At 36.9% G+C, this 13,357-nt stretch overlaps 1 protein-coding gene across 4 annotated transcripts in view; it reads right to left on the bottom strand.

Moving 5' to 3' along the window:
* The window catches only part of PHKB (phosphorylase kinase regulatory subunit beta), a 232,519-nt gene that overhangs the window by 44,325 nt on the left and 174,837 nt on the right, over positions 1-13,357 (bottom strand). For all 4 annotated transcript variants that reach the window (XM_069549785.1, XM_069549787.1, XM_069549786.1 and 1 more), the window contains 6 exons: positions 8,517-8,572; positions 7,901-7,994; positions 2,121-2,204; positions 1,553-1,657; positions 336-418; positions 43-133 (listed from right to left, as the gene is read on the bottom strand). In XM_069549785.1, the coding sequence (XP_069405886.1) occupies positions 43-133; positions 336-418; positions 1,553-1,657; positions 2,121-2,204; positions 7,901-7,994; positions 8,517-8,572 (513 nt within the window). The remainder of the gene's footprint in view (positions 1-42; positions 134-335; positions 419-1,552; positions 1,658-2,120; positions 2,205-7,900; positions 7,995-8,516; positions 8,573-13,357) is intronic.

The raw sequence follows: 13,357 nt of genomic DNA, 5'->3' as shown, positions 1-13,357 counted from the left end.
TAATTGTGCTGGAAAAAGAAACACTGAAATTCAGAAGACTACCTGTAGACGATCAACATGAACTTTGACTCCTCCTATCATTCCTTTCTTAAAAGCTGCCAGCATATCTAATATGGGATTGAATCGGCTACCTCTGAAAAATATAAACAGATAAAATGTGCATATTAACAACAGAATGAGAAATTAATAATCTAGTACTAAGTGCCTTTTATATATGCAAACCACTCTGTTACATGCTGAGATGGATATAAAAATGCAAGGAGGCCCTGCTTCCAAAGGGTTCACAGTAATAATGGCAGTGAGATGCATGCACCTCACTTCTTTCATCAACCTACCTTATATTGTCTTCCCGGATGAGAACAAGGAAAAGTGGACGTCCATGCATTTTCCAGTACTGCTTAATAAACTGGAGTGCATTCTATTAAAACATAAGAATGAGGTAGGATGTGATGGCATAGTATCTGAGTTGATCAGGATGCTTAACCATTAGTGGCAAAGAGCCAACAAAACTCTTACATATCCAGATAATTTCACAAACTCTGGATAAGACTACTTAGGGGTAGAAATGTTCTAATAACACTCAGGTTAAGCTAGAAATCATTTTGACTTTAAACATTGTTCTTACAAATAATCAGATCACCAGATCACACATGTCTTAAAGTTGCCTTGTTTGCTTTTTTTTTTTTTTTGAGGCCTAACAAATACAGTTCAAGAGTGGTCTCAGGGAAGGAAAATCAACCCAAGGTTATCATCCAGAAGATTTCATTCTCACTCCACAATTTATATTACAGTAGGTTAAAGAGATTGGGCTGAACTATATATATCATCAAGAACATGAAGAGTTCTTTATTTGACTCAATTTCTATTATCATCATTATCACATCAAACATATACATAACATTTCACTATGTACCAGGCACTATTCTGAGGGCTCTGCATATATTAACTCCTAATCCTCAGGATAGTCCTATTCAGTTACACAGATGAGAAAACAGGAACACAGAGAAGTTAACTAATTTGCCCAAGATTACACAGCTGGTAAACAGTGGAATCAAGATTTTAACAAGTAAATCTGGCTCCAGACTTCATGCTCTAGGCCATGACTCTAAGCTTCTCTACTCTGCAAATGAAAAAGGGATTGAAGGAGATTTTAACTGACTGGGTATTATGAGTTAGGGGAGGTTTTATTTGAAATTCTTCATAAATAAAATCATTTTGCTAACTCAACTTTGTTCAAAAAGAGACAAATTTACTGTTATATGAACCTGGTTTCCAAAACAGTTCCCCCTCTGCTTTCACAATATATATACATATATATCCTTTTATTCCATTTGTAGAAGGTAGAGCAAATAAAGTCATACAACTTTGTATAAAACAGAATACATCTATTATTCTGAGGCTGCAAGTAGTTTAACTCCCCAGAACTATGCAGATGATGTTTAACTTTCATATTTGATACTGTATTAATCCAGTAGCATAGGCCCAGGAGCACTTCATTTAACATACAATAGAATCAGCAGAAACAAAATCATCCCCTTCAATAAAAGGCTACCTTTATGTCATCTATCAGCAGTAAAACATCTTGAGACATGTAGAAATCACTAAGGTCAAAGATGATAGGGTAACAAACCACAGTCTTTCCTAGAATGCGATAAATCTGTAAGTGATAGTAAAAAAAAGTCATATATCCATCCATACATATATACGAAACAGACGAAAGGCTAGTCTTAAAATACTAGTCTTAAAAATTAAAACTGATGTTTATTCTGAATAAGCAAATAATCTTATAAAATCTATATAATATCAAGAAATTTTAGTTTCTTAATTGAATCAGTATGCTGATAAAGTAGTTCACCTCTATTGTAATGGAAAAAATCTGAGTAAACACTACTACAATCAGATATCTTACTATGCTTAGAAGTAACAGTGAGATGTGTATTTATTTTTAGAAGAGTTCACGAAAGCATACAAAACTAATTATTTACTTGTAGAAAATAATAATTGAGATAATTAGCACAAGTATGATGAAATGTGCAAATGGATGCACAACAGGTCAAACATCATTCTAGTCTGTGGTATTACAATCTGAAGACTGCTCTATAAGGAAATTTCATGAGCACCTTTGATGTACCAAGGCAGCCAATAGGTCTATCTGGCCTTCCGCAGAGTCCTAATTTTTCATTGATACCCAGATGGAAATAAGCCTGTAAGACACAAATATGTAAATCAGAGCCAGACAAAAATTAATGCTTTTCGTTTTTTTGCCCCACCTCGACTACTGCCCTGCTAATTTCTGATTTTTCCAAAGAGGTCAGGGAAACTTTATTCAATGGACTTGCAGGAAAATAAGACAGCCGATGACATCAACTTAGATTCTGGGGCACTGGGAGATTTGAGAGTGAAACGTTTGAGATCTATTTAGCAATATTCTAAAAGTCAGCACTGTTCTTATATTATCATGTCATAAATTTACAACTTGCTTGGCTCTACCTGATTCACACAAGAACACAGAGACAAATGCTTCCTATGTGATAAAACTTTTCACTATTTAAAGGTTAAAAAATCAGGGCCACATAACTTCTACTAGATTTCTATCTTCAATTATCTCCTACCAACAAGAAAATATCTTTATTGCTTTTTCTGATTATATGAATTTTATGAAAAATTTAATCCATATCCTACAAGGGAATGGTCCTGTTACTCTCACAACAGGCAACAACTCGTTCACTTTGGTATGTGTTAAAAGGAGTGTAATTTATTGTTTGATCCCTAAGAAACACTGGAAGTATAAAATATGGTTACAATTTTTTAACAGTACATAGATAAATATATACCCATATCGTATACATACACATATACACATGTGCATATATTTACATAAATGGGTCATATAGTATATAATCTGGTATTCCAGTTTTTTAAAATTAGTATTGTTCTTTTCTACAGAGGAAAAACAGACCTGGAAGGAACTAGATGTTAATCAGTGCCAGAGGATGAGCGCTTTATCCAATTAAGAGGTCTCCTTACAGTATTTAAAATTAACATGGATTCACCTGATGAAGGTAGCTCCCAATTTTTTGTTATTTCAAAACCAATTCAGTAACCACCTTTTGTCAGTGTAGTATTACTTCTGCAGGATAATTTCCCAGACTGGATAGAGTCAAAGAGAATATATATTCTCTTTCATCATAATGGCAGGTTGGTCACCCTCCAGAAATAATGGACCAATTACATCTACATTAACAGTACACAGGCCATTTTTGTCATTCTCTTGGGTCACAAGGATATTTCATCTTAGTTTTAAACAACTGTATTCAAATATTTTGTGGTTGACCATTTCCCTATACATTTAATAGTTATTTGTATGTTATATACATTTTTTCCTTTCATCAAATATTTTACTCAATCTGCTCATCTTCAATGTTGTTATGAAATGTGAGAACAACAACATATTAATTCAAACATCATTTCAGCATGTGGTATTTCAATCTAAACGATTTTCTGCTAGGAAATTTCACAAGCACCTTTGATGTGCTGGTCGTTTATGCCACCTACAACTAAATTTATTTAAATGTGTCAATCACTTCCTTAATGGCTTTTGGGCACTGGTGTTACTCTAAGATTGGACTTTTCCTTCCAACAGTTGTAAAATGTTCTAATTTTTCTTTTAGTAATTTTATATTTGATCATTAAAAATATTTAAATCTTTAATCTGTCTGGAATTTATTTTTGTATCTGAAGAGAGGCAGAAATCTAACCTAAATTTTCTTAAATGTAAAATAAAACCAACTGTCTTTACACAATCTATTATGATTTGAACTGATTTCAAGTATCAATCTCAACATATACAAATTTAACGCCATCACCAGAGCTCTCTGTTTATTTTGTCATGATGCACACATGTATGTTAGAATTAGGTCTGTCTCTCTCCTTCTGCACTGACTATTCCTAGAGAATAGCATCCCCTGAGTTGGCACTGTGCCTAGCATACAGCTGTGCTCAGGAAATACTTGGTGGATGAATGAGAAAGCAAGCTAATGTCCTCTGGAGCCACATGTACTGTGCATATTAATTCTGGAATAGCAGTGGTTTTAGACAAAGCCAACTAGACAGAAAAAGTTCTCCATAAAGCATTTTATTGTATAGGCTGCACTAAAACTGCAATGCACAGCACTAGATGGAGATACCCTTCCTTTGTATTTACCTAGGTAGAAAGGAAATCTTTAAATACTATTCAATTATATTAAAAGCCGTTTCCTTAACTTCCTGAGCCACAGAAGGTCTATGACAATTAGGTAATCAGATGCAGAATGCTCTCTGTATTACAGGATGTAGATAATACTGTTCCTATGTTATATACATTCACACCATTTAATGAGCTGAAACATACAGAAGGGACAAAACCACCCAGAAACCCAGAAACACTTCATTCTCTTGGGTTGGCCAAAACTTTTGTTCAATTTTTCTGTAAGATGACTCTAGTAGCACTTAGTTGTCTAACTTCATTCAAAACAATTGTTGGATTGTATTGTGACAGCTGTCATATCAGTGTGCATAAAAAAAAAAAACTTAGCAAACTGGTCAATTTTTGTGTAGCCATTTTAATACTGAGGACAGAAGAAAAAAAATGCAGCATTTTCAGCCATTATGCTTTATTATTGCAAGAAAAGTAAAAACACAACCGAAATGCAAGAAAATGTTTGTGCGATGTATAGAGAAGGTGCTGTGATTGATTGAACGTGTCAAAAGTGGTTTGTGAAGTTTCATAGTAGAGATTTTCACTGGATGATACTCCATGGTTGGGTAGACCAGTTGAAGTTGATAGCAATCAAACTGAGACATCAGCTGAAAACAGTGTTATACCACATAAGAGAGAGCCAACATACTCAAAATATCTAAATCAAACACTGAAAATCATTTGCACGAGCTTGATTATGTTAATCATTTTGATGTTTGGGTTCCATGTAAGTTGCTGCTGCTGCTAAGTCACTTCAGTCGTGTCCGACTCTGCGCGACCCCATAGACGGCAGTACACCAGGCTCCCCCATCCCTGGGATTCTCCAGGCAAGAACACTGGAGTGGGTTGCCATTTCCTTCTCCAATGCATGAAAGTGAAAAGTGAAAGTGAAGTCTCTCAGTCGTGTCCAAATCAGCGACCCCATGGACTGCAGCCTACCAGGCTCCTCCGTCCATGGGATTTTCTAGGCAAGAGTACTGGAGTGGGGTGCCAGTGCCTTCTCTGTCCGTGTAAGTTAAGCAAAAGAAAAATCTTCTTGATCATATTTCCATATGTGATTCTCTACTTAAGTGTAATAAAAATGTTCTGTTTCTAAAACAAATTGTAACAGGCAATGAAAAGTGGATATAACTGTACAATAATGTGGAAGGAAAGACTGCGGGGCAAGCAAAATAAAACCAACAACCACACCAAAGGCCAGCCTTCATCCAAAGAAGGTTATGCTGTGTATGTGGTGGGAATGGAAGGGAGTCCTCTATATATATGAGCTCCTTCAGGAAAATAAAATGATTAATTTCAACAAATACTTATCCCAGTAAGACAAACTGAAAGCAGCACTTGACAAAAAGCGTCCAGAATTAGTCAACAGAAAATGCATAATCTTTCATAGGATAATGGAAGACTGCATGCTTTTTTGATGACCAGGTAAAAATTGCTACAACTTGGACAACTTGGCTGTGAAGTTTGCTGTATTTGTGACATTGCACCTTCAGATTTCCATTTATTTTTGTCTTTAAAAATTCTGTTAGTGGAAATAATTCCCATTCCCTGGAAGACTGTAAAAGGTACCTGGAAAAGTTCTTTGCTCAAAAAGATAAAAAGTTTTGGGAAGACAGAATTATGAGGTTGCCTGAAAAATGGCAGAGGGTAGTAGAACAAAATGGTGACTAAGTTGTTCAATCAAGTTCTTGGTAAAAATGAAAAAACGTGTCTTCTATTTTTACTTAAAAATTCAAAGGAACTTTTTGGTCAACCCAATAAATCTTCACTTTGTAACAGAATGCTTGCTACCACATCTGTGATTCCTCAGCAGCTTGTACTAACATTTATCACAGTACAACCAAAGTGGATTGTCATTATAATTTTTTTTTCTGTCATCTCACGAGATTCAGAGGTCACTGACTGAGAACATGGGCAGGGTCATTTTGTCTACATGCCCCATATAGTGCTCTGCACAGAGCAAGTGTTGCTGATGAAGGAATAAAATGCCGCTATCACGTCATCTAAAGGAGATCAGTCCTGGCTGTTCCTTGGAAGGACTGATGCTGAAGCTGAAACTCCAATACTTTGTCCACCTCATGCGAAGAGTTGACTCATTGGAAAAGACTGATGCTGGGAGGGACTGGAGGCAGGAGGAGAAGGGGATGACAGAGAATGAGATGGCTGGATGGCATCACTGACTCGATGGACATGAGTTTGGGTGAACTCCAGGAGTTGTTGATGGACAGGAAGGCCTGGCATGCTGCAATTCATGGGGTCGCAAAGAGTTGGACATGACTGAGCGACTGAACTGAACTGAGAGCCATGTTGGTCTTTTAAATCTTGCCTGCATGTCGTCTGGCAGAGTACAGACTCTAACGGAAAGAGTTGTTGATATAAATTAGGCCTGAAAAAACAGGTTCAGGTTAATTTGCTTTGAAAGCATGTTTACCAAAGAATAATAACCTTTGTTATCATTCTCTGGAGCTTTCAGTGAGAGACCTTAAAAGTGTATCAGCAAATACAGCCTGTACCTGAATGATAAATGCACAGTGTTATAGCCTTGGACTTTCAGACCTTCCATGCTGCCTCCTCTCCTTACCTAGGGGATCCTTACTTCCCTCTTGGACTCATTTAGCCTTTTCCATGAAACCCAGCTTTCCACCATTTACTTCTTGGTGTGATTTTAAAGTGTTACCTCCTCTAGGGTTCCTTGCATTTTCAGCCATATCTCTTTAATTAGGGCAGAAAAATTCTAAATTTGTTAAGGACTTTTGAAGAGCTGGTGCTCTGGGTTACCTCTGGTTTTGTGGCTAATAGGTAAGGTCCAGTCTGATTAGCAACAACACTGGGGCCTTGCATTTTCCCTGTAATGTCCACCTCACTTCTCTAAGCTTTTATTCTTTTTGTAAAGTCAAGGCTTTAATCAAAAACATTTACATCAACTTTACTGACTTTACCTGAAAGAAACCAAACACTTCCACCAAACACTGTGGAAATTTTCCTGTATTGCTTTTAACAATTACCAAATAAAAACAGGTTTATTAAATAATTAGTGGAGATCAACAATTTCCTGCCTGTAATGAGCAGGAATATTTCTAAACTCAGGCACTCCTGGATACATCTGTAGAGCAGTGCATGCAAAAGGCCTCAAAAGTCACCACTTTTAATTCAATCCAGTAGGTATGTAACTATATCAAAGATAAATTCAGTTGTCACTTTACAATTATATTGAGAACCAGCAAACCAAAGAAGATAGGAATCACTTCAGACTTCAAAGAGTAAGGCAAGAGAAAAAGGGCAGTAGTTATTACCAACAATATTTAGTTGAGAACACTTCTTTAATAGTTAAAGGGGAAATCAATCAAATGTAAAGGTTAATTTGATACACCACTACTCATATTAAGGCTAATTTGTTATTTAATTGGTCAGTCCAGGTTAGTAACAACACTTTAGCAAGGAGTGGAAGCTAACAAGACCTATGAATATAATGCACACACACAATGCAGTTGATTTTTAGTAACAATGTTTGATAAAGTGGGTCTCTCAACTTAATCAAAGACTTATGGATCAATGACCTTATCTAGAATTGGATTTTAGCTATGCTTCTTAACTATAAACTAAGTAATCATCATGCTCTAAGTACCTCCACAAAGGAGACAGTAAAGAAACAGCATCACTTACTTTCACCAGCTCCTGCTGGGCCCAGATCTGAATGGGTTCCACCTGTTGAGGAGTTTGAGTCTGAATACCATATGTGTTGAGGAAAACCTGAAGGCTAGAAAACAAAAGGAAAAAAAGATATTGCATTTATTAAAAACCATGATGAAGGGGGAGGAGAAAAGGTGAGAGACTGTGCTAGCTGGGAATGTATTATCATTTGTTAAATACCAGCAATATGTCATCTGCACTGAAATCCACAGGCCCTCTTTTGGCGGGGCGGGGTGGGGGGGTGGTTTCTTCACAGAGCATCAGATGTGAGCTCTGGGGGCTGGCAGTAAGGTAAGTACTAACTTAGGAGATGATCCCCATAATCTGTTCGCATTAATTTCTCAAAACTACATGCTGGGCAACACTGGTTCAGGTCACAGGCTTTAATATTTGCATCAACTAAAAATTGTTTTTAAACATGAAAATAATGTTGTTCTGACACTTAAAGTGACATTAGTGACATCCTGGAAACCCTGTTAAGGGGTCTATGAAACTAATTTCTACCACCATACACAATATTATAAGCCTAAAGCAATCAACCTCCTTCCCTCTCTGTCAAAAGAACATACCACCCATCTGGATTTCATACCGTTGGCTTTCTGCTATGAGTGCTACATAAACAACCAAATCATTTTCCAGTGGACCCTGTAATACAGAATAAGAGGGGGGAACATGTTAAAAGATCTGATCATCACTGACAATAAGGAGAACCAAGGACAACATTAACCATCTCTAAGCAGTTCATTAAAATGATGGACACCAGCTGGCTCTAAGCAGTCGCCTCTCCTTCCTTTCTCTCCATTTGCCTACTAATCAGTTTGATGGTGTAGACAGAGTAATGGAATACCAAGGAATGGAAAGCCATAAATCTCACCGCTGCCAGAGGGCCAGAGGGGCTAGACTTTCAGGGCTATTTTGAATGATGCATAAGAGTAGTTTAGGAACTGAGAGTCATTTTCCATCATTTAACTATGAAAGGAAGAGTAGGAACTAAAAATAAAAACCCAACTTACATACTCTCTAAAAAGGGACTGTGAGTTAAAATAGTTCATTCCACATCTTCACTGCAAAAAGCTTTCCCCTTTTTTGTTAGCCAGTTTTACTTGGGCACCTTATACATCAAAATAGCTTTATTCTAATATACAGCTTCTACAGCAGAGAATGAACTACCCAGTTGACTATATAATTAACACTGTGTTTGTTAAATACAAGCTGTTGGGCTTAATAGTTCTAATCAAACATAGTGTTGGACATTTACTATTCTTTTTGGTGTGGAAAAGATTCACTGTAGCATATATTATGCATTGTTAAAATGAACCCAATTTTAAACTTGTATATAATTAACATAAAGAAGCACCAATAAACTACAGTATTAGGAGGCTCCAAAAATACTGATCAAACATAATTTCTTTATAGTAATGAATCCAACATTCCCAATAGTATGCTGTAAAATGTTTGATTTACCATCAGTCAGCTCCTCTCTATGGTATTCAATATGCCACTAGAATTTATGTATGATAGAATGCAAGAAACACCAGCATACATATATCAGCAGTAAATAACATATAGTAAAAGGATGGTTCTCAGAATCATCATGACAATGCTATTTCAGGAAGTCCTCAATGTGATTTAAAAGAACAGATGAGAGAAAATATGATGGAACAACCACACAAAAATAAATACACATTAAAAATGCTATAAATTCTATTTTTATTTGATAAAAACTTTAAAACTTGATGTTACTCAAAAAGATGAGAAAAAGTAATTATTTAGAGTCTCAGGATTTCTACAAATGAAAGCATTAAAATTTATTTTTCTTGGATGAAATTTATTCATCAAAAGGAGAAGTAACCTTATGGTGGGCCATTATCTTGAGGACAATTAGAGTTTTTAAATAAAAAGCAAGTGAATACATCTATTAGAATACAGACATTATTCCAATGTAAGAAAGGTAGCTTATAGATCCTAATAAGTGAATCAGTATATTCTTTTCGAATCACAGACCCGTTTAGGACAATGTTATTTCTATTTGCATGACAGAGCACTTTGATCTAAAATGCCTACTACAACATGTTGAATCAGAATAAGCATCTGGTTAGAGGACTTTTTGACAACTGAAGAACACTTCTATTGTGAAAACAGCATTTCAGAAACTTCCAATTCACAAACCATCTACCATAATGAGCTTAGGTTTTTAACCCTAGCCCAAGTAGGACCCTTCACCCATTTCTTTTCACAGAAAAAAATTTGCATGACCAGTCCCACCACACCAATTCTCTTCCTTTCAGTGACAAAGTTGGAACTACTTTTCTCTGCATTTTCGTAATTTTCTTCAAATCACCAAAATTGTTGTCTAAACCTGAAGTCTCTCTGAAAACTTCCTAACAGTAATTAACACATTCTATTTCTGAATAGTATTATTCTTCATAATATTATAATACTTTCTGCTTTTAGGTTCACAAAGTATGTAAGAATACGTGCACACACACACACACACACACACACGTAACATATTTGAAGGGCTCCAAGGTGGCACAGAGGTAAAGAATCTATCTGCCACAGAATAGGAAATAGCAACCCATTCCAGGATTCCTACCTGGACAATTCTATGCACAGGAGAACCTGGCGGGTTACAGTCCACGGTGTCGCAGAGTCGGACACGACTGTGCAACTCAGCATCCACATATACATACTCAGTGACTCCTCTCACATAGAATATACAGTGTCCTAAAGTGATGGTTACTGTTGCCATTGTTACTTTTCAATCCTGAATGTTGCTATAGAAATGAAGAGAGATGGGACTACTTCCTAGTGGTCCAGTGGTTGAGAATCTGCCTTCTAATGCAGGAGATGTGGGTTTGATCCCTGGTTAGGATCTATTAATAAGATCCTACATGGTACAGAGCAACTAAGCCCAAGCAAGCCAGTTAGTGAGCCTGAGCAACTAAGACCTGATGCAGCCAAAAATAATAATAATAATTATTATTATTTAAAAAATGAAAAGAGAATATTAAGGTATTTTATCAATTACTTTATCAATTAAGATATTTTATAAGGGAAGGGTTACAGGATTTTGGTGACCAAATTGGTGCAAATCAGACGCTCTCTCCCTCTTCAACCACCATCCTCCACATGCATACACACAGACACCCTGTTTAAAACTCTTCACTGAATTCCCATTGTTCACAGAATAAGAACCAAGCTGCTTACAACAGCCTACAAGTCCTTACATAACCTAGCTCCAGCCTACTATTTTCTCATTCTCTTCTCTTCTTCACCACATTTTGGCCACACTGGGATCTCTCTGCCCCTTGAACATGCCAACTATGTTCCTATCACAGGGCCTCCGCTCTTGCTGCACTCTTGCTTGGAATGTTTTCCCTTTAGATTGTTGCATGAGGTCCTCTTGTTATGCAGGTCTCAAGTATCATCTCTTCCTTAGAAAGGTCTTCATGTTCTACCATGGCAGCCCTCCTCTATTACTTTACTTTATTTGTCTGCTTTACAGTACTTGTCATTTCTAGAAATTATTGATTTTATTTACTTATATATTCACTGTTATTTATCCTTACCAGAAAACAACTCCCTGACGACAGGCAACTTGATCTATCTTGTCTATCACTATGGCCCCAGTGCCAAGAAAAAATGCCTGCCACACAGTAGGTGCTTACTATCTGAGGAATGACTGCCCAGGCAAATTTCTCTATGTTCTTCTGTGTTTATGTAAAATAAAAAATGAGAATAATGGTATGTAGGAGGCCTAACATAAAGGCAGAGGATCAAACAAAAGAGGGCCAATAGAAATATTTACAAACTTTGACCTGCTAAACAAATGATATTTATACTATTATTTGCTGTAGGACTATATCAATTAACCTTGCTAAGCTTCAGTTTCCTCACTGGTAAATTGGGATAATAAAAATATCTGCATGTACATCTGCCTAGATTCTAGTTTTCAAATTACCCAAATCAGGTCAAAGTAACAAGGCTAGTTTTCAGCTAGGAGTAATAAATAAAATAGTAAAATACAACTTTCAAAGGATATATAGAGAAACTTAAATGTGAATGTACCCTAATGGTTTCCCTTCCCCTCTTCTTTTTCAAATTTAATTTTAATAATTAATTAATATAATTCAATTATTTGGATCATAGAAAAAATAAGAGAATTCCAAAAAAACACCTACTTCTGCTTCACTGACTATACTAAAGCCTTTGACCATGTGGATCACAACAAACTGTGGAAAATTCTTAAAGACATGGGAATATCAGACCACCTTACCTGTCTCCTGAGAAATCTGTATGCAGGTCAAGAAGCAACAGTTAGAACTGGACATGGAACAATCACTGGTTCCAAACTGGGAAAGGAGTATGTCAAGGTTGTATATTGTCACCAGGTTATTTAACTTATATGCAGAGTACATCATGCAAGATGCTGGCCTGGATGAAGCACAAGCTGGAATCAAGACGGCCAGGAGAAATATCAATAATCTCAGATATGCAGATGATACCACCCTTATGGCAGAGAGTGAAGAAGAACTAAAGAGCCTCTTGTGGAAAGTAAAAGAGGGGAGTGAAAAAGTTGGCTTAAAACTCAACATTCAAAATCATCGCATCCAGTCCCATCAGTTCAGTTCAGTTCAGTAGCTTAGTCATGTCTGACTCTTTGTGACCCCATGAACCGCAGCACGCCAGGCCTCCCTGTCCATCATCAACTCCCAGAGTCTACCCAAACTCACATCCATTGAGTCGGTGATGCCATCCAACCATCTCATCCTCTGTCGTCCCCTTCTCCTCCTGCCCTCAATCTTTCCCAGCATCAGGGTCTTTTCAAATGAGTCAGCTCTTCGCATCAGGTGGCCAAAGTATTGGAGTTTCAGCTTCAACATCAGTCCTTCCAATGAACACCCAGGACTGATCTTCTTTAGGATGGACTAGTTGGATCTCCTGGTAGTCCAAGGGACTCTCAAGTCTTCTCCAACACCACAGTTCAAAAGCATCAATTCTTCAGTGCTCATCCTTCTTAACAGTCCAACTCTCACATCTATACATGACCACTGGAAAAACCATAGCCTTGACTAGACAGACCTTTGTTGACAAAGTAATGTCTCTGCTTTTTAATATGCTGTCTAGGTTGGTCATAACTTTCCTTCCAAGGAGTAAGCATCTTTTAATTTCATGGCTGCAGTCACCATCTGCAGTGACTTTGGAGCCCCCCAAAATAGTCAGCCAGTGTTTCCACTGTTTCCCCATCTATTTGCCATGAAGTGATGGGACTGGATGCCATGATCTTCGTTTTCTGAATGTTGAGCTTTAAGCCAGCTTTTTCACTCTCCTCTTTCACTTTCAAGAGGCTCTTTAGTTCTTCACTTTTTGCCATAAGGGTGGTGTCATCTGCATATCTGAGGTTATTGATATTTCTCCCAGAAAACT

Source organism: Ovis canadensis, chromosome 14 (assembly GCF_042477335.2).
Source record: "Ovis canadensis isolate MfBH-ARS-UI-01 breed Bighorn chromosome 14, ARS-UI_OviCan_v2, whole genome shotgun sequence".
NCBI classification, from domain to species: domain Eukaryota; kingdom Metazoa; phylum Chordata; class Mammalia; order Artiodactyla; family Bovidae; genus Ovis; species Ovis canadensis.
The sequence above is the reverse complement of the archived record's forward strand: the minus strand, read 5'-3'. Positions and strand labels throughout refer to the sequence as shown.